Consider the following 22,500-nt stretch of genomic DNA (forward strand, 5'->3'; position numbering starts at 1 on the left):
TCATTGGAACGTAACTATGCAGAACTCCAAATTTCTTCCGCACATTTCTCTGAGAACATCTGTTCCCAATTTATGCTTCCAAGTTCCTGTCTGATAACTTCATATTTCCACTTATTCCAATTAAACGCTTTCCTAACTTGTCTGTTCCTATACCTCTCCAATGCTACGGTAAAGGAGATAGAATTGTGATCATTATCTCCAAAATGCTCTCCCACTTAAAGATCTGACACCGAATTAGGTTCATTTCCCAATACCAGATCAAGTACAGCCTCTCCCCTTGTAGACTTAACTACAGATTGTGTCAAGAAATCTCCCTGAACACATCTAACAAACTCCACCCTGTCTACACCCCTCGGTCTAGGGAGATGCCAATCGATATTTGGGAAATTAAAATCTCCCACCACGGCAGCCCTGTTATTATTACTCCATTCCAGAATCTGTCTCCCTTTCTGCTCCTCGATGTCCCTGTTACTGTTGGGTGATCTATAAAAAAACAGCCATTGGAGTTATTGACCCCTTCCTGTTCCTAACTTCCACCCACAGAGACTCCGTAGACAACCCCTCCATGTCTTCCTCCTTTTCTGCGGCCGTAACACGATTATCTCTGATCAACAGTGCCACGCCCCCACCTCTTTTGCCTCCCTCCCTGTCCTTTCTGAAACATCTAAAGCCTGGCACTCTAAGTAACCATTCCTGCCCCTGAGCCATCCAAGTCTCTGTAATGGCCACAACATCGTAGCTCCAAGTACTGATCCACGCTCTAAGCTCATCCGCTTTGTTCATAATACACCTCGCATTAAAATAGACACATCTCAAACCATCGGTCTGAGCGCGTCCCTTCTCTACCACCTGCAAGATATGAGGTCGATTGCTGCATCGACGATGGCGACGTATGGCGTCACACAGACTCCAGTTGTGTCTTTGTTTACGAAGAGCTGGAAGGACAAGGCAGAGAACTACGGGCTGGTGGACCTGACATCTATCAGCCAATTTGTTTTTATATTATTTGAGGAGGTGGCCAAGAGGATTGAGAAGGGAGGGCAGTGGACTTTAGCAAATTGGTAAATAGGTTTTGTTACTGTCGCATGCTGCAGGATACAGTGAAAACCTCGTTTAGCATACGGTTTAGCTTAGATAATTGGGCAGTTTTCCGGGGAAGGTGGGACCTGTTCCGGACGGACGGTTTACATCTGAACTGGAGGGGGACAAATATTATTGCAGGTGGGTTTGCTAGAGAAGCTCCAGTGGATTTAAACCAGATACAAGCGGGGAGTGGAACCAGAGTGTAGGAAGAGATGTAGGGGAGAAGGAAGTGTTTGCACCGTTAGTGATAAACAGAGAGTAAGAGGTGGAAAATTTCTTAAATGCATTTATTTTAATGCTAGGAGCATTGTAAGAAAGGTGAATGAGTTTAGAGCATGGATTGACACCTGGAAATATGATGTTCTATCTATTAATGAAATATGGTTGCAGGAGGGATGTAATTGGCAACTAAATATTCCTGGATTTCGTTGCTTCAGGTGTGGGAGAATCAGTGGGACAAGAGCGGAAGGTGTTGCATTGCTTGTCAGAGAAAATATAACAGCGGTGCTCTGGCAGGATAGATTAGTGGACTCTTCTAGGGAGGCTATTTGGGTGGAATTGAGGAATGGGAAAGGTGTAGTAACACTTATAGGGGTATATTATAGACCACCTAATGGGAAGCGAGAATTGGAGGAGCAAATTTGAAAGGAGATAGCAGATATTTGTAGTAAGCACAAGGTTGTGATTGTGGGAGATTTTAATTTTCCACACATAGACTGGGAAACCTATACTGTAAAGGGGGGAAGATGTGCTTGGAGGCTGTGGAAGTGAGCGAGGTCCTCAGTGAATACTTCTCTTCGGTATTCACCAATGACAGGGAACTTGATGACGGTGAGGACAATATGAGTGAGGTTGATGTTCTGGAGCATGCTGATATTAAGGGAGAGGAGGTGTTGGAGTTGCTAAAATACATTAGGACAGATAAGTACCCGGGGCCTGACGGAATATTCCCCAGGCTGTTCCACGAGGCGAGAGAAGAGATTGCTGAGCCTCTGGCTAGGATCTTTATGTCCTCGTTGTACACGGGAATGGTACCGGAGGATTGGAGGGAGGCGAATGTTGTTCCCTTGTTCAAAAAAGGTAGTAGGGATAGTCCAGGTAATTATAGACCAGTGAGCCTTACGTCAGTGGTGGGAAAGCTGTTGGAAAAGATTCTCAGAGATAGGATCTATATACATTTAGAGAATCATGGTCTGATCAGGGACAGTCAGCATGGCTTTGTGAAGGGCAGATCGTGTCTAACAAGACTGATAGGGTTCTTTGAGGAGGTGACCAGGCATATAGATGAGGGTAGTGCAGTGGATGTGATCTATATGGATTTTAGTAAGGCATTTGACACGGTTCCACACGGTAACCTTATTCAGAAAGTCAGAAGGCATGGGGTCCAGGGAGGTTTGGCCAGGTGGATTCAGAATTGGCTTGCCTGCAGAAGGCAGAGGGTGGTGATGGAGGGAGTACATTCAGATTGGAGGATTGTGACTAGAGGTGTCCCACAAGGATCTGATCTGGGACCTGTACTTCTCGTGATTTTTATTAACGACCTGGATGTTGGGGTAGACGGGTGGGTTGGCAAGTTTGCAGACGACACAAAGGTTGATGGTGTTGTAGATAGTCTAGAGGATTGTCAAAGATTGCAGAGAGACATTGATAGGATGCAGAAGTGGGCTGAGAAGTGGCAGATGGAGTTCAACCCGGAGAAGTGTGAGGTGGTCACTTTGGAAGGACAAACTCCAAGGCAGAGTACAAAGTAAATGGCAGGATACTTGGTAGTGTGGAGGAGCAGAGGGATCTCGGGGTACATGTCCACAGATCCCTGAATGTTGCCTCACAAGTGGATAGGGTAGTTAAGAAAGCTTATGGGGTGTTAGCTTTCATAAGTCGAGGGATAGAGTTTAAGAGTCGCGATGTAATGATGCAGCTCTATAAAACTCTGGTTAGGCCACACTTGGAGTACTGTGTCCAGTTCTGGTCGCCTCACTATAGGAAGGATGTGGAAGCATTGGAAAGGGTACAGAGGAGATTTGCCAGGATGCTGCCTGGTTTAGAGTGTATGGATTATGATCAGAGATTAAGGGAACTAGGGTTTTACTCTTTGGAGAGGAGGAGGATGAGAGGAGACATGATAGCCGTGTACAAGATATTAAGAGGAATAGATAGAGTGGATAGCCAGCGCCTCTTCCCCAGGGCACCACTGCTCAATACAAGAGGACATGGCTTTAAGGTAAGGGGTGGGAAGTTCAAGGGGGATATTAGAGGAAGGTTTTTTACTCAGAGAGTGGTTGGTGCGTGGAATGCACTGCCTGAGTCAGTGGTGGAGGCAGATACACTAGTGGAGTTTAAGAGACTACTAGACAAGTATATGGAGGAATTTAAGGTGGGGGCTTATATGGGAGGCAGGGTTTGAGGGTCGGCAGAACATATGGGCCGAAGGGCCTGTAATGTGCTGTATTGTTCTATGTTGTATGTTAAGATACGAGGTTGCTTTGGCAAGTAAGGTGAAGATAAATCCAAAGGGTTTCTACCGTTATATTATAGCAAAAGGATATTGAGGGATAAAATTGGTCCCTCAGAGAATCAGAGTGGACGGCTATGTGCGGAGCCAAAAGAGATGGGGGAGATTTTGAACAATTTCTTTTCTCCGGTATTCACTAAGGAGAAGGATATTGAATTGTGTAAGGTAAGGAAAACAAGTAGGGAAGTTATGGAAACGATGTTGATTAAGGAAGAGGAGGTACTGGCGATTTTAAGGAATATAAAAGTGGATTAGTCTCGGGATCCTGAAAGGATATTCCCTAGGACCTTGAGGAAAGTTAGTGTAGAAATAGCAGGGCTCTGACATAAATATTTCAAATGTCATTAGAAACGGGGATGGTACCGGAGGACTGGCATATTGCTCATGTTGTTCCATTGTTTGAAAAGGGTTAGAAGAGTGAACCTAGCAATTATCGGCCTGTACATTTGACGTCAGTGGTGAGTAAATTAATGGAAAGGGTTCTTAGAGATGGTATATATAACTATCTGGGTAGACAGGGTCTGATTAGGAACAGTCAACGTGGATTTGTCCGTGGAAGGTCATGTTTGATAAATTTTATTGAATTTTTTGATGAGGTTACGAGGAAAGTTGACGAGGGTAAAGCGGTGGATGTTGTCTATATGGACTTCAGTAAGGCCTTTGACAGGGTCCCACACGGAAGGTTAGTTAGGAAGGTTCAATCGTTAGGTATTAATATTGAAGAAGTAAAATGTATTCAACAGTGGCTGGATGGGAGATGCCAGAGAATAGTGGTGGATAACTGTTTGTCAGGTTGGAGGCCGGTGACTAGTGGTGTGCCTCAGGGATCTGTACTGGGTCCAATGTTGTTTGTCATATACATTAATGATCTGGATGATGGGGTGGTAAATTGGATTAGTAAGTATGCAGATGAAACTAAGGTATGTGGCAGGTTTTCAAAGCTTGCAGTGATATTTAGGCCAGTTAGAAGAGTGGGCTGAAAGATAGCAGATGGAGTTTAATGCAGATAAGTGTTAGGTGTTACATTTTGATAGGACTAATCAAAATAGGACATACATGGTAAATGGTAGAGCATTGAAGAATGCAGTAGAAGAGAGGGATCTAGGAATAATGGTGCATAGTTCCCTGAAGGTGGAATCTCATGTGGATAGAGTGGTGAAGAAAGCTTTTGGAATGCTGACCTTTATAAATCAGAGCATTGGGTATAGGAGTTGGGATGTAATGATAAAATTGTACCAGGCATTTGTATGGCCAAATTTGGAGTATTATGTACGGTTCTGGTCACCGAATTATAGGAAAGATGTCAACAAAATAGAGAGAGTACAGGGAAGATTTACTGGAATATTACCTGGGTTTCAGCACCTGAGTTACAGAGAAAGTTTGAACAAGTTAGGTCTTTATTCTTTGGAGCGTAGAAGGTTGAGGGGGGACTTGATAGAGGTGTTTAAAATTATGAGGCGGATAGATAGAGTTGACGTGGATAGGCTTTTTCCTTTGAGAATAGGGGAGATTCAAACAACAGGACATGAGTTGATAGTTAGGGGGCAAAATTTTAGGGGTAACACGAGGGGGAACTTCTTTACTCAGAGAGTGGTAGCTGTGTGGAACGAGCTTCCAGCAGAAGTGGTAGAGGCAGGTTCAATACTTCCATCTAAAGAAAAATTGGATAGGTATATGGACAGGAAAGGAATGGAGGGTTATGGGCTGAGTGCAGGTCGGTGGGACTAGGTGAGAGTAAGCTTTCGGCACGGACTAGAAGGGCCGAGATGGCCTGTTTCCGTGCTGTAATTGTTATATGGTTATGTTGTTCATACAGATCAGATCACTGCACGGTGCGCTAAGGGAGAACGGGGTAAAACGATAACGGGATCGGAATCGATTTATTATTGTCGAAACGGTGCAAAGCTCGCCCCGCACCCTACTCATACGGGTCGGATCATGAAACGGCGCGCCGAGGCGTGACAGGATGCGGAATAGACTGCGACAGCTTCCGGAGAAAGTGCAGTGCAGGTAGACAATAAGGGGCAAGATCTATCGGACGCCTCTGAGGTCGGGAGTCCATTCTATCGTACAAGGGGTCCGTCCAGATTTCTGAAGGGGAAGCGGCGGGATAGAAGCTGCCCCTGACCCTGGTGGCACGTGCGTTCAGGTTTTTGTATCCGGAAGTGGCTGGAAACCTTGATTATCTTGGCTGCTATAGGTGAAATATAGCAATCTGGCTCTGAAGGTTAGATCACGTGGGATACAACACGTGATAGCAAATTTCGGATGCAAAATTGGCTTTTGGTATGAGGCTGGAGTTGCCTTTTGGTGTGAGTGGGGGCTTGTGTGCGTGTTGTGTTTTTTTTTAATCAGTTTGGAGAACTGTAACCATCAAGTGCCGCTGTGTTCGGAACAAGATGCCAGGGGTAAGTTTTTCACGCAGAGAGGGCGATGGGTGCGTGGAATGGGTTACCGGCGACGGTGGTGGAGCCGAATACAATAGGGTATTTTAAGAGACTCTTAGACAGGTACACGGAGCTTAGAAATACAGAGGGCTGTGCGGTAGGGAAATTCTAGGCACTTTCTGGAGGAGGCTACGTGTTCTGCACAACATTGTGGGGCGAAAGACCTGTGATGCGCTGCAGATTTCTATGTCTCTATTTGTAAAATATATTAATCATTTTCACGAGAAAGTTAGTGAATGTCCAAACGACTCCGAGTTCTCAGAAACGTAAGTGTTAAATGAAAGGCGTGGGGGGATGTTTGGAGGCTCCGGGCCTGCATTCGCTGGAGTTTAGAAGAATGGGGCGGGGAGGGGAGATATCTGTTTGAAACCTTTTGAATATTGAAAAACCTAGATAGAGCAGACCTGGAGGGCATGTTTTCTTTAGTGCGTGGAGGGGGAGGGGGTTGTTCAAGGACGACAAAGGAACAGAGATGAGGAGGAATTTCGTTAGCCCGGGTTTGGGGGGTGAGTCTGTGGAATTCAGTGCTACAGATGAATATGGAGGCCACATCGTTGGGTGTACTTAAAGCGGATGTTGATGTGCTCTTAATTAGAAAGGGCGCCAAAGGTTATGGGGGTGGGGGGAGAAGGTAGGAGAATGAGGTTCCAGGGGATAATAAATTGGCCACGATGGAATAGCGGAGCGGACTCAATGGACGAAATCGTATAGTTCTGCTCCCGTGCCTGAATATCTTGCGGACTTTGGTAGCACAGTGGACAGTGAAGGTGGTCGTGGCTGGTCGTGAAGAGGATCAACTGCGAAAGTGGGTAAGGGAAAGGCGGGTGGTATCTAACTCTAGGCCGTGAGAGGCGGTGCGTTCTGGGAAGTGAAGACCAGAGGTGGTGCGTTCTGGGAAGTGAAGACCAGAGGTGGTGCGTTCTGGGAAGTGAAGTCCAGCCCAGGGCTTACACGGTGGGTGCTGCAGAGTGCAACAGAGCGGCTAGAAAAAGAACCCGTGGTGCAATTACCTGGCGCCCGACAAATCGGCATTGAACGGTGACGAATGTTTGCATTGGTCAACCTAGCACACTTGGTATCGGAGTCTGGACATCGGGGCTACCACTGTACAGATAGTCGGTTAAGACGCACTTGAACTACTGCGTGTCGCCGGCGACGAGAACTGAGCGATTGAGCTAGAGGGGGCACCTAAAATACGCACCAGAAATTACCCTTGCACTGGAGGACATCCGGTTGTGAGGAGAGAGGTGTCTCCCGGAGCAAAAGAGGCTCGCGGGGTGGGGCGGGGGGTGGGGAGTGACTTCACGGAGTCTTATAAAGTTTTGAAAGCATTGCCAGGGTCCACGTTGGATTGCTATTCCCTGGAGCATAGGAAGTGAAGACCAGAGGTGGTGCCTTCTGGGAAGTGAAGACCAGAGGTGTTGCATTCTGGGAAGTGAAGACCAGAGGTGGTGCTTTCTGGGAAGTGAAGACCAGAGGTGTTGCATTCTGGGAAGTGAAGTCCAGCCCAGGGCTTACACGGTGGGTTCTGCAGAGTGCAAAAGAGCGTATAACTTTATAAAATGGTGAGAAGTATGGGTGTAATCTTTTTTTCCCCCGGGGTTGGGAATGCGTGGAATGAACTGCCAAAGAAAGGTGGGTCAGAGCGACGTTTCGGAGGCATTTGAATAGGTTCATAGAGGGCACGGCGTTTGCGGGGTAAATGGGCCGAACGTGGACCACTGGAAGAAGTAGATAAGATGCTGTGGTTGGCATGGACCAGTCAGGCCGCAGGGCCTGTTTCCGTAGTGTATTACTCTATGGCTCGATGCTCCATGGCTTCTACAACTGGTGGTTCGGGGCGAGAGGGGAAAGATTAGTAGGGGGCTGAGGGCTGATTGTTTCTCCACGCAGAGGACAGGGAGTAAACAGTACAGATCAAGCTGACCGAGGAACTGACGTACATTGCATGAAAGCCGTCGCAGCGGTCACAAGGCTCTTGGACGGACACGTCGGCTGCGGCAAACGCTACACGAAAGGGGAATGGGCGAACCGTGGGATTCCTCGACGGGGGCCACTCCCCCTCCCGGAATTTCTAACGGCACTTACCGTCGGCGCCGAATATATCACCACAGTTCGCGCAGAAGAAATGCTCCGGATGCCAGGTCTTATCCAAGGCCGTCAGGATTTTCTGTGGAGAGACCGAACGAGGTGAAGTGAGCATCGGCCCCTGGACTGTCCAACCGTAATCAACCGCTTGTCTTCGACCGGTTACCGACGCCGGGGTCCTCAGAATACAATGGCGCCCCTTTAGGACGGAGACCGAGGAGGAATTTCTGTCGACGGTGGGGTGGTGAATCTGTGGACTTCATCGACACACAGGCGGCTGTGGAGGCCAGTTCATCGGGTATACTTAAAGCGTAGGTTGACAGGTTCCCGGTTAGTCAGGGCGTCCGAGGCCGTGCAGGAGAGGCAGGGGAACGGGGTAGAGAGGGAGAAGAGGTCGGCCACGATGGAACGGCGGAACAGACTCGATGGGCCGGATGGCCCGACTCTGCCCGTTTTGTCTAATGCCGTCGAGGGTCCAATGTTTAAATAACGCGCGTGTTTTCCCCGCTTCCGTTTGTGGTCACGCTTCTCTCTCGTCCGCCCACAGTTGACATCGGTTTATGTAAATGGTGGGGGTCGGGGAGGGGTGGCTAATGATGGAAATCTGAATCGGAGTAGAAGAAGTGGAAATAGTCAGAATGAGAATCGGAAGTAGCTATCACAAACACGGGTCGTGAAGTGTTTTGTTTTGCGGCAGCAGTCCAGTGCAATACATGAACTATACTATAATAAAACAATAATAAAACATATTTTCATTTTATATTTTTATAGTAAGTTATACTATAAGTATACTACTTACATATTTATGTATGTATTTCCATTAAATACTTATTATATATATTAGGCCCCCGCCACCCAGGCCGCGCTCTTTGCTCACTGCTGCCATCTGGTGGAAGGTGCAGGAGCCTCAGGACCCGCACCACCAGGTTCAGGAACGGTTACTACCCCTCAACCACCTGGGTCCTGAACCAGAGGGGATAACTTCACTCGCCCGGAACCCTGAACCGTCCCCACAACCTATCATCTCGCTTTCAGCGACTCTTCATCCCGGGTTCTGCACGTCTATTGCCGATTTGCGTCGTGTTGTTATTAATTAATTCTTTCTGCATCCGCACAGTCTGTTTGCCCTTTGCACGATGGTTGACTGTCCGTATTGTTGGGCGCGGCCTTTCATTGATTCCGCTACGCTTCTTTGTACTTGCTGTGAATGCCCGCAAGAAAATGAATCTCTGGGTGGTTCTAGAGGGTCAGTACATTTACCTTGAACATCGATATATTTGAATATCGCTTTGGGTGGATACAGGTTTGTAGATAGAGACCCTATGTGGCCATTTCCTGTACCGAATACAGTGGTCACTGAGTGTTTGTCCCGGCCTGCTGCTGCTGAAACCCAAACACTTCACGGTTGGGACTCTTAACCTGACTTGTTTTTTTTTTAGGGGAGGGGACGTGGTGGCCCCCGAGGTCTCGCGGCGATTTTCAGCCAGGCGCCAGGGAAGGCGTATCCGATCGGGATGCCGTCGCGGCTCGGCGTGTGACAAATACTCTGTCCGCGGCTGCAAGAGAACGGCGGGCCTCGGCCCCGGGAAACAGCGAGGCCAGTTTTAAAGGCGAGGGTGGGGGTGGCGCTTGGAGGAAATTTCAGGGACAGGTTCACATTATAGAGAGCGGTGAGCATCTGGAACGAGCTGCCGGGGGTGGTAGTGGTGCTGGAGGCAGACGCCGGCACGGGGTTTAACTGGCATGTGGCCCGGAACCTGGGTGCAGGAGTACACTCCGAATGTGTGCTACTCGTCGTCATGGACAAGGTGGGCTGTGGGCCGGTTCCAGTAAGTTTCAGCGGGGTACATTTAATGTCAGAGGGATGTAGACAATACACATCCTGAAATTCCTTCTGTGCTGTCCTATTCAAAGATTGCAAAACCATTGAAAACAACGGGAGGCGAGGGCGGGGCGGGGGTGTCGCAGCTGTAGGCTCAGGGTTCGATCCCCGCCTCCGCCTGAGAGGACTTTGTACGTTCTCCCCCGTGACTGCGCAGATTTCCTCGGGTGGCCGCCGCTTCCGCCCGCATCCTCAAGATGCAGGGAATTGGGTTTAGTTAGTGGCGGGCGTGCACTGTGGCCGCCGGTTATGCACTTGACAGCCGACCCCCAGATCATCTAACGCCAACGACGCATAAGAAATTAAAAATAAAGGTGTTCTTTAATATTTCTCGGACAATAGGTGTGACTTTAGCCGCCTTACGTCCAGTATAGGTCCCCTGCAGTAGGCGCACTGCGGCGAGAAGAGCTTGTGGTAATCCCTGTTGCAGTAGGCCCGGCCGTCCCGCTCGTAAAAACCGTTCTGCCCGATCTCTTCCTCGCAGTGAGCACAGACAAAATGTTCCGGATGCCAGGTTAGACCCATCGCCGTGACAATCTGGGGAAGAAGCAAAGAAAGGGAGGCTGACTTCGTCATCCGAACCAGAATCCGGTATATGCGATCACGGTTCCCTCTATGCGCAGCAGTTGCGCCGCCGCACAGTAACTGAAATGCCCCCGCGCACGTAGCCTTTGTGGCCGCGCACCTGGAATTTTCTTTTGTACAGTATTGTATCTTTGAAATCTATGTTAATATATTTGTAAATACCCCGTAATTAATTAAATGTAAGTGAATATATTCCACAATTTTTTTCTGAACAATAAACGTGCCACAACCTTTGAAACATATTGGAAGCTTCAACACATTTACGTTGTCATAGTTTTAAGTTACAACGCTATTACAAATTGCAACAATAAGCACAGAATGGAAGTCGGGTGCTCACTGTTAATAAAATGCCGGCCCGCTGGACACCGACACCGTCTAAGTTTAACAGCTTATAAAACGTAGAAGGTTTTGTTTGTTGTACGGTATCTCATTACACCCTGCAATTAATAAATAAATTCAGCTGTATGCGATTTTTCCATTTTCCATCCAAATTCTGATAGTATGCATATTACACGCAAAAAAAAATTAAAGCATTGCGCGTTTTTCAGGCCGTGTAAAAATATCCTGCCCAGACACTGGTTGATTTCTGCAGCTGTAAAAAGATTTTTTTTAAAAAAGAGGGAACACTGTTTATGATCACGACGTGAAATCTGTTTTACCGGAGTAGTGCAAAGCCATAACATTAGCAGAAATTACAAAAAAAAAAGAATGAATAGTTCACGGGTCCTTCTGATGTCGGCGGATACGAAGCTATAGATAGGGTCACTCATAACTCAAAAATATTGAGTAGAGAAGATTGGATGTTATGTTGAGATTATAGAAGGCGTTGGTGGGTCCTGATTTGGAGTGCTGTGTGCAGTTCTGGCCACACACCTACGGGGAAGTTGTCAACGAGAGTGAAAGGGTGCAGAGGGAATTTACAAGGATGTTAGCGGGACTTGCGGGCCTGAGTTATGGGGAAATGTTGAATAAGTTACGACCATGCTCCCTCCAGCATAGGAAAACGAGGCGAGATTTGATAGAGGAACATAAAATTATGGCGGGGGGGTGTGATATAGACAGCTGAGGTTTAATCATGAGTCATGGATTTAGCATGAAAGTTGAAACATTAGTGGTGGGGGGGTGGGAAACAGCTTCACTCGGAGGGCGGTGCGAGTGGGGCGACGATGCCGGTTCGATGTCAACGCTAAAGGGAAGTTAGATTAAGGGCGTGGAATGGAGGCACACGGAGAGCTTTGGTCCGGCTGTGGACGATGGGACTGGGCAGAATTAGCAGTTCGGCAAGGGCTAGACGGGCCGACGGGCCGGTTTCTCCGCTGGTGTGTGCTCTATGACTCTGTGGCTTTATAAGTGCTCCAGGAAAACGAACTGGGGAAGTGTGCTTCTCTCCCCGCCCCCCACCCCGCGCAATCCTCAATGTTCCCCTCAAATTTTCTATCTTACACCCTTAACCCATCACCTTTAGTTGCAGACCTACCGAACCTCAATTACCCTACTTACACCCCCTCATAATTCTGTATGCCTCTATCAAATCTCCTCTACCTTCCAAGGAATAAAGTCCCAGCCTGTTCAATCTTTCCACAGAACTCAGACCCTCCAGACCCGGCAACATTCCTGTAAATTTTCTCTGTCCTCTCTCAACCTTGTTGAGAATGTCTTATATAACTTCACCGTAACATAGTCATAGTCATACTTTATTGATCCCAGGGGAAATTGGTTTTCGTTACAGTTGCACCATAAATTATTAAATAGTAATAAAACCATAAATAATTAATAGTAATATGTAAATTATGAAATAAGTCCAGGGCCAGCCTATTGGCTCAGGGCGTCTGACCCTCCAAGGGAGGAGTTGTAAAGTTTGATGGCCACAGGCAGGAATGACTTCCTATGACGCTCTGTGCTGCATCTCGGTGGAATGAGTCTCTGGCTGAATGTACTCCTGTGCCCACCCAGTACATTATGTAGTGGATGGGAGACATTGTCCAAGATGGCATGCAACTTGGACAGCATCCTCTTTTCAGACACCACCGTCAGAGAGTCCAGTTCCATCCCCACAACATCACTGGCCTTACGAATGAGTTTGTTGATTCTGTTGGTGTCTGCTACCCTCAGCCTGCTGCCCCAGCACACAACAGTAAACATGATAGCACCGACCACCATAGACTCGTAGAACATCCTCAGCATCGTCCGGCAGATGTTAAAGGACCTCAGTCTCCTCAGGAAATAGAGACGGCTCTGACCCTTCTTGTAGACAGCCTCAGTGTTCTTTGACCAGTCCAGTTTATTGTCAATTCGTATCCCCAGGTATTTGTAATCCTCCACCATGTCCACACTGACCTCGTGGATGGAAACAGGGGTCACCGGTACCTTAGCTCTCCTCAGGTCTACCACCAGCTCCTTAGTCTTTTTCACATTAAGCTGCAGATAATTCTACTCACACCATGTGACAAAGCTTCCTACCGTAGCCCTGTACTCAGCCTCATCTCCCTTGCTGATGCATCCAACTATGGCAGAGTCATCAGAAAACTTCTGAAGATGACGAGACTCTGTGCAGTAGTTGAAGAAGTTGTTTAACATCCCATGGCCTGCACTCAATCCTTTGATTTACAAAGGCCAATGTGCCAAAAGCATTCTTTACGACCATCTCAACTGGTGCCGTCATTTTCAATGAATGACGCCGCTGTTTTCCGGATCATTTTGTCCCACCGCGCCCTTCGGTGCCCTTGCCCCTCACTGTGTAAGACCTGCCCTGGTTGGCCCTACGGAAGTGCGACATCTCGCACTTGTCTGCATTAACTTCCATCTGCGATTTTTCAGCCCACTTTTCCCGCCGTTCCACGTCCCCGCTGCTGGCCACGATCGCCTTCCTCGCTGTCCGCTATGATCGGAAGATTTGCTGATCCAGTTCGCCGCATCACCATCCAGATCGTTGACAGAGAGGACAAGAAACAATGGACCCCGCTCCGATCTCTGGGGCGCCCCAGCGGTCACGGGCCTCCAGTCAGAAAGGCAACCATCTACTACCACTCTCTGCCATCCCCCACAAAGCCAATGTCTAATCCAATTTATTAATTCATCCTGAATGCCAAGTGATTTAACCTTCTTCACCAGACTTCTATGCGGGACCATGTCAAGTGCCTTGCTGGGGTCCATGTCGACGATATCCACTGCCTTCGGCAACTTTCCTGGTAACTTCCTCGACAAAACTCTGTAAGATTGTTCGGACATGACCTACCATGCACCAAACCAAGCTGACTATCCCCAATCAGTCACATTAATCCAAATATTCATATAACCGGGCCCTGGCTATACCTTCCGATAGCTTTCCCACTGCTGGTGTCAGGCTCACCAGCCTATAATTTCCTGCTTTATTTTTAGAACCTTTCTTAAACAGCAGAATAATATTGGCTGTCCTCCAATCGTCCAACACCTCGCCTATCGCTGAGGATAATTTAAATATCTCTGCTAGGGCCCCGGCAATCTCTGCAGGGTCCAAGGGAGCTCCTTGTCAGGTCCTGGGCGTTTATCCGCCCCAGTTTTCCCCCAGGGCAGCAAACACCTCCTCCTCTGTCACCTGTAAGGTCCCCACGAAGTCGAATGTCGCTTTGTCTCACTTCAATAGACTCTGTGTCCGTCTCCTGAGTGAATTCCGGTTCCAAAACAAAAAAAAAAGCGTTTCTGATCTCCCTCATCTCTTTGTCTCTACCATTCTGGTCTTTGAGAGGACCAATTTTGCCCCTCGCTATCCTTTTGCCTTTAACATATCTGTAGAACCCTTTAGGATTCGCCTTCACCTTGTCTACTAGGGCAACCTCGTGCCTTCTTTTCGCCCTAGCTGATTTATTTCATTTGCATTTCTGATACTCCGTAAGCACCTCGTTTGCTCCTACCTGCCTATACTTGCTGTGCACCTGTTTTTTCCTATCAATCAGTGCCTCAATATCTCCTGATAACCAGGGTTTCCTACACGCGCTGTCTTTACCTTTTATTCTGACAAGCTTCATTCCCTCAAATTTTCATCTCCCGAGACCTCCCGTTTACAAATTACCAAGTGCACCCTTGCCTGTCCCAGTCCACGCTCGCCAGATCCTTTCTGATTCCATCCAGACTGGCCTTTCTCCAGTTTAGAATCTCAACCGGCGGACCAGACCCACCTTCTTCTACGCTGACTTTGAAGCTAACGGCACTGTGATAACCCGATCGAAAATGTGCCCCTGCGCACACTTCTGTCGCCTGCCCCGTCTCATCCCCTCACAGCAGGTCGGGTAATCGTGCACTCCCCCGTGGGTGAAGGAACCTTTCCTGGGCAACTTTACCAAGCTCTACCCGATCCAGTCGCTACGTGGAACGTTAAATCCACGTATAAACTGCGACCTCTACCAGGTTTCCCCTTTCGCCCTCCGCTGCTCCAGAGAAACAAGACAGTCTGCCCAGCTTCCGCCCCCACCCCCCTGCGTAGCTCGTGCCCTCAAATCCCGACCGCATCCTGGTGAACCTCCTCGACGCCCTCTACAAAGCCCCCAACACCCCCCCCCCCATGGAGCGACCAGAGATTAATGCAGCGGCTCCCAGCCCGAACTTTATAGAGCTGCAACTTAATTGCCCGACGCTTGGTCTCACGAGTAAAGACAAGAGACCCCTACGACCTCTTTGCCCTGCACACCGGCGTGGCCACTTGCGGGGAACCGTGGACCCGTTGAGAAGCAAGTGCACCCCGTGGTTACGCGACTGCGTGGGGCTGTGCGCCCGCTCGTTAGTGCAAACCTCTAACCAGTCAATCAGGCGGCAGCAGCCCGGAGTACGTGGACACGGCCAGGAGGTCCAAGATCAGAATGGGGAGGAGACGTGTCCCAAAAATGACCCTGACAGTGGGGCGTTTGCCAGTGCCAGACGGGGTGGTTTGAGCATCTCGCAAATTGCTGATAAGTCCGAGATTTTCGCCCACGGGAGTTTCTAGAGCTTACTGGGAATGGCGCGAATTTTTTTTTTAAAAAAAACATCCAGTGAGTGGGCAGTTACGTGTGAGGGGGTACGACTTGTTAATGAGAGCGGCCTCCACTCCTACTTATAATAAAGTGAGCACTGAACTCACGCCCCAGTACACCGGGTGCCAACTGCAACTCGAGTCGCTGAGTTCCCCCGGCCTCGGTACCGCAACACACAAAGTCCCCCAGCATTCCGCCACCCAACCCCACCCCACCAGCAGCCACCAACCCTCCCCCCAGACTCTGTTCAACTAACCTTTCCCACGATGGGCTTCTTGCACGAGCAGCAGATGCCCTTCGGGCCCGTGCTGACCCCCAGCCGCTTGAGGTCGGACTGCAGCGTGCCCAGCATGCTGTCCAGAGAGCTCTCCGGTTCCTGGGCAGCTCTGCCGGGAGCGGGGTGTGCCGCGGCCGGCGACAGGTCGGGAGAGCTAAGAACCTGAGCAGAGACAGAGAGAGAGGGGGGCGCAGGTTATCCGGGAAAGGCAGCAATAAACGCATCGGGTGCCGGCTTCCCGATCTCAACGACGGGTCCGGTGGCTGATATAATTTCTCTCGGCGCTAGGTGGCGCCGGAGAATCCGCTGCTCTGTTGAGGTTGGTGAGGCCTAAAGCAGGGAGTACTGCGTGAAGCTCTAGCCGAGGAGAGTTGACAATCGGATGGAAAGAGGGCAGAGAAAATTTACAAGGCCGTTTTCGCGAGACTTGAGGGGCAGGGAGCTGCAGAGAGAGGTTGAACGGGTTAGGACTTTTTTTTTCTCCTATACCCGCGGGGAGATTTGAAAGAGATATGCAAAACTATGAGGGGTACAGACGGGGTAAGGGGAGGAAGGCCTTTTCCGCTCAGGCTGGGTGAGACTAGAACTAGAGGTCATAGGTTAAGGGTGAAAAGGTGAGGTATCTAAGGGGAAACTGAAGTGGGGGTGGTGAGAGTGTGGAACGAGCTGCCGGCCCCCGCGGTGGATTTGTTCGATTACAACATGTTTAGCTATGTACGTAGATGAGTTCGGGATGGCTGCGGTGCCGGTACAGGTCGATGGGGCGCGGCAGAATAAAATTCCGGTACGGAGCAGATGGGCCGAGTGGCCTGTTTCTGTGCAGTCACGTTCTATAACTTTATGATTCTAACGGTAAAATAGCCCCAGCAGGGACGGACGCCTTTCGGCCCGTTACAACCGGCCCAGCTCTTTGTTACACCGGACAGTTCGGGGGCCTGTAATCCGCTGCCCGGGGTCGGGGTGGGGTGCGGAGATCGGCACGATAGAGGGGTCTTACCAGGCTCTGAGACTGGCACGGGGGATGGGGGGGGGTAATGTCGGGAAAAGGGTCATTTGTCGGCAGGAGAGGTCGGTTCGCTGAGGTGCCAATAGTTGTGCACAACATTCATGGGCCGAGTGGCTTGTTTGCCACTCGAGTTGTGGGTAAATTCTTGAGCCGGTCGTACGGAGGAAAGGATGGAAGGGTCGGCCGTCCGGGTTTGGACGATTTAAGGTGAAACAGACTTATTTTCCCCCCCAGAGAGGTAACATCTGACCTTTCACCCTCCCGAATCTGTTTATTCCCCGCTGACGAACGCGCAGGCTTCAGAGAAAAGTCATAAACACACGAGGTCCTCCAGCATTTTGTGCGCTGCTCTTGTGAGGGGCAAGTTTGTATCTTCCAGGGTGCCTTTGCACCTCATCTCGTAGGTGTAGACAGGGAGGGAGCAGGTGGGGATGGGGAAAGGGGGACGAGGATAGAGGAGAACGTTCCCGGCCTCACGCTACTCACGCCAGCTAAATCCGCCATGATGTTGTCCAGCTCTCTGGCGGCCGTGGTGGGGCTCATCACCGTGCTCTGAGCTTTATCCCGGGCGGGCTCCGCGGGGGTTCTGAAAGGCGAGAGGGAGACCGTGAGCCGAGCAGGCTGATCTGATGAACAGGGAGTCACGGGTCCCATTTGCCCATGCTTTGGCCCGTAGCCCCCTGTCAACCCGCCTGAGCGTCTTCCGGGCGCTGTAATTGACCCCGTCCCTCTACCGCGTGTTCACAACATTCATTGTGAAGAAATTGCCCCTCGGGGATGGGGGGGGTCCCTTTTTAAATTTCAACTTTAATCTGCACCCTCTTGTTTCAGTCTCCCCTCATCTGGAGAGGTGAGGGGGGAGGCAACTACAACGGTCCACCTGCAACACAGACAAAATGCTGGAAGAACTCAGCAGGCCAGGCAGCATCCGTGGAAAAAAGAGCATAGTCGACGTTTCGGACCGAGACCCTTCGGCAGGCCTATCGCCTCCCTCTGGGGCTCCTCCCCCTCGCCCCCCTCCCTTTTCTTTCTTCCATGGCCTTCTGTCCTCTCCTCTCAGACTCCCCCCTTCTCAAGTCTTGTATCCCTTTTGCCAATCAACTTCCCAGCTCTTTACTTCACATCTCCCCGTCCCGGTTTCATCTATCACCTTCTGTTTCTCTCTTCCATCCACCCCCCCCCCCCACCCACCTTTAAAATCTACTCTTCGTCATTTTTTTTTCTTTCTCCAATCAGCCGAAGGGTCTCGGCCCGAAACGTCGACTGTTTACTCTTTTCCACAGAGGCTGCCCGACCTGCTGAGTTCCTCCAGCATTTTGTGTGTGTTGCTCTGGATTTCCAGCATCTGCAGATTTATTCTTGTATGAGGACCCTTCGATGGCTCTGGGCCTGTACTCAATGGAGTTTAGAAGAATGGGGGAGGGAAGCTGTTGGGGGAGGGGGGATCTTATTGAAACCTATCGAGTATTGAAAGACCTGGATAGATTGGGCGCGGGCATGGTGTTTCCCTCGTGGGGCGAGTCTGGAGCCGGAGGGCACAGACTCAGAGTTGGGGGGGAGGTCCCCTTTCGAACAGAGATGAGGCGGAATTTCTTTAGGCAGACGGTGGCGAATCTGTGGGATCATCGCCACAGGCGGCTGCGGGGGCCAGGAGTCAGCGGGTATGTTTAAAGTAGAGGTTAAATACAGTGGAGAGCTGGACTGTTCTGTGCACAGAAACTGGCGGGGCGACGAGAGAGAGAGAGAGAGGGAGAGAGAGAGAGAGAGAAAGACAGAGACAGAGAGAAAGAGATGGGGAGAGTGAGAAAGACAGAGAGATAGAGACAGGGAAATAGGGAGAGAGGGTGACAGAGAGACAGAGAAAGACAAAGAGAGAAAGGCAGACAGAGAGAGACAGACAGAGAAAAAGAGACAGAGAGAGAGAGAGAGAGAGAGAGAGAAAGACAAAGACAGAGAGAGGGAGAAAGAGACAGCGAAAGAGTGAGATGGAAAAAAGAGCAAGCGGGAGAGGCAGAGCTGCCCTGCGAGGTACACAGCGTAATAACGGAGAGAAGGAAGAGGAGAGAGGCACAGAAAGCAAAAAGGGAGCGACTCAAGTGTGTCCACCCTCTCCCCGCAGCACCTGCACCCCAATGCAGGCAACATCGTGATGAACCTCGTCTGCGCCCCCCTGTCCTTCCTGCCATGGGGCGGGGGGGGGGGGTGACCGGAACTGAACGGAGCGCCCCAGCTGCGGCCGGACTAAAGTCTTATAAACCTGCAACACTGCTTCCCTCTTCTTGAACTCGGTGCTTCGACTGAAGGAAGCAGGGCGGGGCACACAAAAGTAAAGGGCTGGTCAGGCGGCGGCCGCGGGGACGCTTCGGGCGAGGCCCTTCGTTAGGTCTGAAAAGGAAGGGGGGTGGGAGGGGTGGCGGATGGGGGAAGAGCCGTAATAAGAAGGTGGGGGGCGGGAGAAAGAGTACGAGCTGGACACTGATAGGTGAAGACAGGTGGGCGGGGGAGGGACGATAAAGTGCGAGGCTGGGCGGTGATTGGTGGAAAAGGTGGGGGGGCAGAGGAAGGGCGAATCTGATAGGCTGCGCCGCCTTTCCCGCCCCGTCGACCCTTGCGACCAGCTTCGGGGAGCCGTGGACGTGGGAGAGGCTCGTTGCGCGTACAGGAGCTCACCTGCCAGCGGCACGAACGGCCCCCGGCGCTTGGCTGACAACGTCTCCCGATTCCGTGAGAGCTGAGGCGTAGACGGGGTTCAGCTGGAGGTACAAAGTCACAGGGTGAGCAACACAACGGCGCAGAAACCAGCCCCTTCGGCCCGACTAGTCCATGCCGAACTATTACTATCCAGCCTGGTCCCATAGGGGTGGCGGGGGGGGAGGGACCCACGCCTCTGCCAAAGGCGGTGCGGGGCGCCCCTTCCCTCCGCTGACCAAACAGGTCACCCCCGGGCAAGGCGGAGCGCCTGCTCAGCTCCCTCCCCCTCCTCCCCGATCAGGGTCACGCCAAGCCGTGGGAGCAAAGGTGGTAGATCAGGTGGCCGGTTGCAGATCTACGTCATCCGACACGACACATGATGGTGGTGATGTCACAGGGCACGGCACATGATGATGATGATGATGTCACAGGGCACTTACATGATGATGATGATGTCACAGGGCACGGCACATGATGATGTCACAGGGCACTTACATGATGATGATGATGATGTCACAGGGCACGGTACATGATGATGATGATGATGTCACAGGGCACGGCACATGATGATGATGATGATGTCGCAGGGCACGGCACATGATGACGACGAGCCCTACCGAGCCGCACCCGGTCCACACCCCTCCCAGCCCAACAGTGCGGCCCCAGAACAGACCATTCGGCCCGATATGCTGTGCCCAGCTAATTTTCCAAACCCCTTCCCATGCCTGTGCTTGTCCCAAATGTTGGCGGACGACCTAACGCGGGCTCAGGGTTTCCCGAGTTACCGTCAAATGTCTTAGTCCACAGGAAGGCAGCGGGCTCGGTCACGGCTGCAACTGTGTACCTCGCCGACATACCCCGCGCCTACAAATTCCAAAGGCATACCTGTCAGGGAGCAAGAGGGAAGCGGGTAGCGGGGTAGCGGCGGGAAGCTGGGAGAGTCGGAGAGGCAGAGGGAAGGGGGAGCGCCGAGATGAAAACTGATAGGGAGAGACTGAGAGAGGGGGGCCGGTTAGAGGCGCTATCTGCTGTGGGTATCGAGCTAACCCCGAAATCGTGGGCCAAATGGCATGGCCGGTGTTGCATAGTTAGATGATCTGTGGACAGAAACCGGGGGGGGGGGTGCGACAGGCCAGAGAAAATTAGAGAGAGAGGGGGCAGAGAGAGAGGGAAGAGAGAGACAGGGAGAGAGGAGGCGGGGTGGGGGCGAGAGAGAGAGGGCGTAGAGAGGGACAGGCAGAGACAGAGAGAGGGGCGAAAGGCAGAGACAGAGAGAAGGGGCAGATAGAGAGGGAAGAGAGTGAGGGGAAGAGAGAGACAGAGAGAGAGAGGAGGAAGGGAGAGAAAAAGAGAGAGGGCGAGAAAGAGAGAGTGTGAGAAAGAGAGAGGACGAGAAAGAGAAAGAGGGCGAGAGAGAGAAAGAGGGCAAGAGAGGGGGGCGAGAAAGAGAGAGGGCGAGAAAGAGAGAGAGGGCGAGAGAGAAAGGGCGAGAAAGAGACAGAGAGGACGAGAGATAGAAGGAGAAAGAGCGAGTGAGAGAGAGAAAGCAGAGCGATGAGAGACGGGAAAGAGAGAGAGGGAGGAGAGAGGTGGAGAGAGAGCGAGAGGAGAGCGGGGAGAGAGAGCGCCAGAGAACGAGGGGAGAGAGAGGGCATGAAAGCGAGGAGCGAAGGCCAGGGAGCGGGAACAGAGACCCAGTGAGCGAGGGGAGAGAGCGAGAAGAAAATGAGCCTGGCGGGACGCGTTTTCCGGCCGCTGGGTGGAGGGCGGGGGCGGGGGTAGTGTGAAGAGAGAATGTCGGGTCTTTGATTAGGCTGGCTGCTTTACCGAGGCGGCCAAAAGCGCAGCCGCTCTCTGACTCCACGGCCTTAAATTCCAGTAAGACTGAAATGGATTCTCACTTCCTCTGGGGGGGCCGCCGCGCCCCGGTCCCGGCCGGGCTCCTGCTCCTTGGCGCCTCCTGGCGCCTCCGGCGAGCTGCTGTCCGCGGCGTACGCTGCCAGGAAGTCAAAGTCGGACGCGGCCGAAGGTCGGGCGACGCTCACCGACGTCTCCTCGAGTTCCGCCAACAGCAGGTCTGAAAAAAAAGGCAAAGGCGGATGTGATGGCCGGCACCCACCGAATGATCGGCCGGCCCCTGCTGGTGCTGGGATGGGGCAGCCCGTGGGTAAGGTCGGGGCGAGCACGTGATCTCTGACTCCCAGTTCACCAGCAGCCGGGCCGAGAGCTTCCTGACTGGTTGCATCACGGCCTGGCGTGGAAACACCAGGGCCCGGGTACGGAGAGTGGAGGGTGGAGCATTCGCCGACCACGAGCTTACCCCTCCCGCAACCCCCGCCTCCCCACCTCCCCCACTCCGCCCCAAGGAGCGCTGCCGCAGGAAAGCAGCGCCCGTCATCCAGGACCCGCGCCATCCGAGCCAATACTCTCTTCTCGCTGCTACCATCGGGCAGGAGTTACTGGGGACTTCGGGCCCACGCCACCTGGTTCAGGAACACGGCTTGGACGGAGGGCTTCTTCGCTGATAAATACGACTTTCTCGTGGCGACGTACCCAAGGAGTGGGGAGGGCTTTTCTTCTGACGGGCTGGGCTGTGAATTCACAGGCCCGCATCCCCACCCCACCCCACCCCTATAAATATTAATTCCCCCCGCTATGCAAAAAAATAAAATCTGTCTGCCTTAAATGTCTTTTATAGAGTAGCCCCTCCCGTCTGCCTGGGCAGAGAATTCCACGGGGCCACTGCTCTCTGAGAAAAATGAAAACAGTTCCCCCTCCCCTCCCTCATAACGCTCGCGGGACGCCGGGAACGCGGTGCCATCCGCCCGGCGCGGAGAACTGGCTGTTCGCCCCGTGCCGACCAAGACCTGGTCTTGTTTGTCCCGACTGTGTCCATTTCCTTCTGAACCTTTTTACCTGTCCGAATGCCTTTTTGGAGTTGTAA

General features: G+C 51.4%; 1 protein-coding gene across 1 annotated transcript in view; it reads right to left on the bottom strand.

Annotated features, from left to right (window-relative positions):
• LOC134339899 (paxillin-like) overlaps positions 1-22,500 on the bottom strand; it is a 45,268-nt gene that overhangs the window by 18,390 nt on the left and 4,378 nt on the right. The window contains exons 2-7 of the mRNA XM_063036673.1: positions 21,458-21,633; positions 19,536-19,618; positions 17,352-17,451; positions 15,839-16,021; positions 10,376-10,549; positions 8,131-8,212 (exon numbers count right to left, since the gene is read on the bottom strand). Coding sequence (XP_062892743.1) covers positions 8,131-8,212; positions 10,376-10,549; positions 15,839-16,021; positions 17,352-17,451; positions 19,536-19,618; positions 21,458-21,633 — 798 coding nt within the window. The remainder of the gene's footprint in view (positions 1-8,130; positions 8,213-10,375; positions 10,550-15,838; positions 16,022-17,351; positions 17,452-19,535; positions 19,619-21,457; positions 21,634-22,500) is intronic.

Source organism: Mobula hypostoma, chromosome 31 (genome assembly GCF_963921235.1).
Source record: "Mobula hypostoma chromosome 31, sMobHyp1.1, whole genome shotgun sequence".
NCBI lineage: Eukaryota > Metazoa > Chordata > Chondrichthyes > Myliobatiformes > Myliobatidae > Mobula > Mobula hypostoma.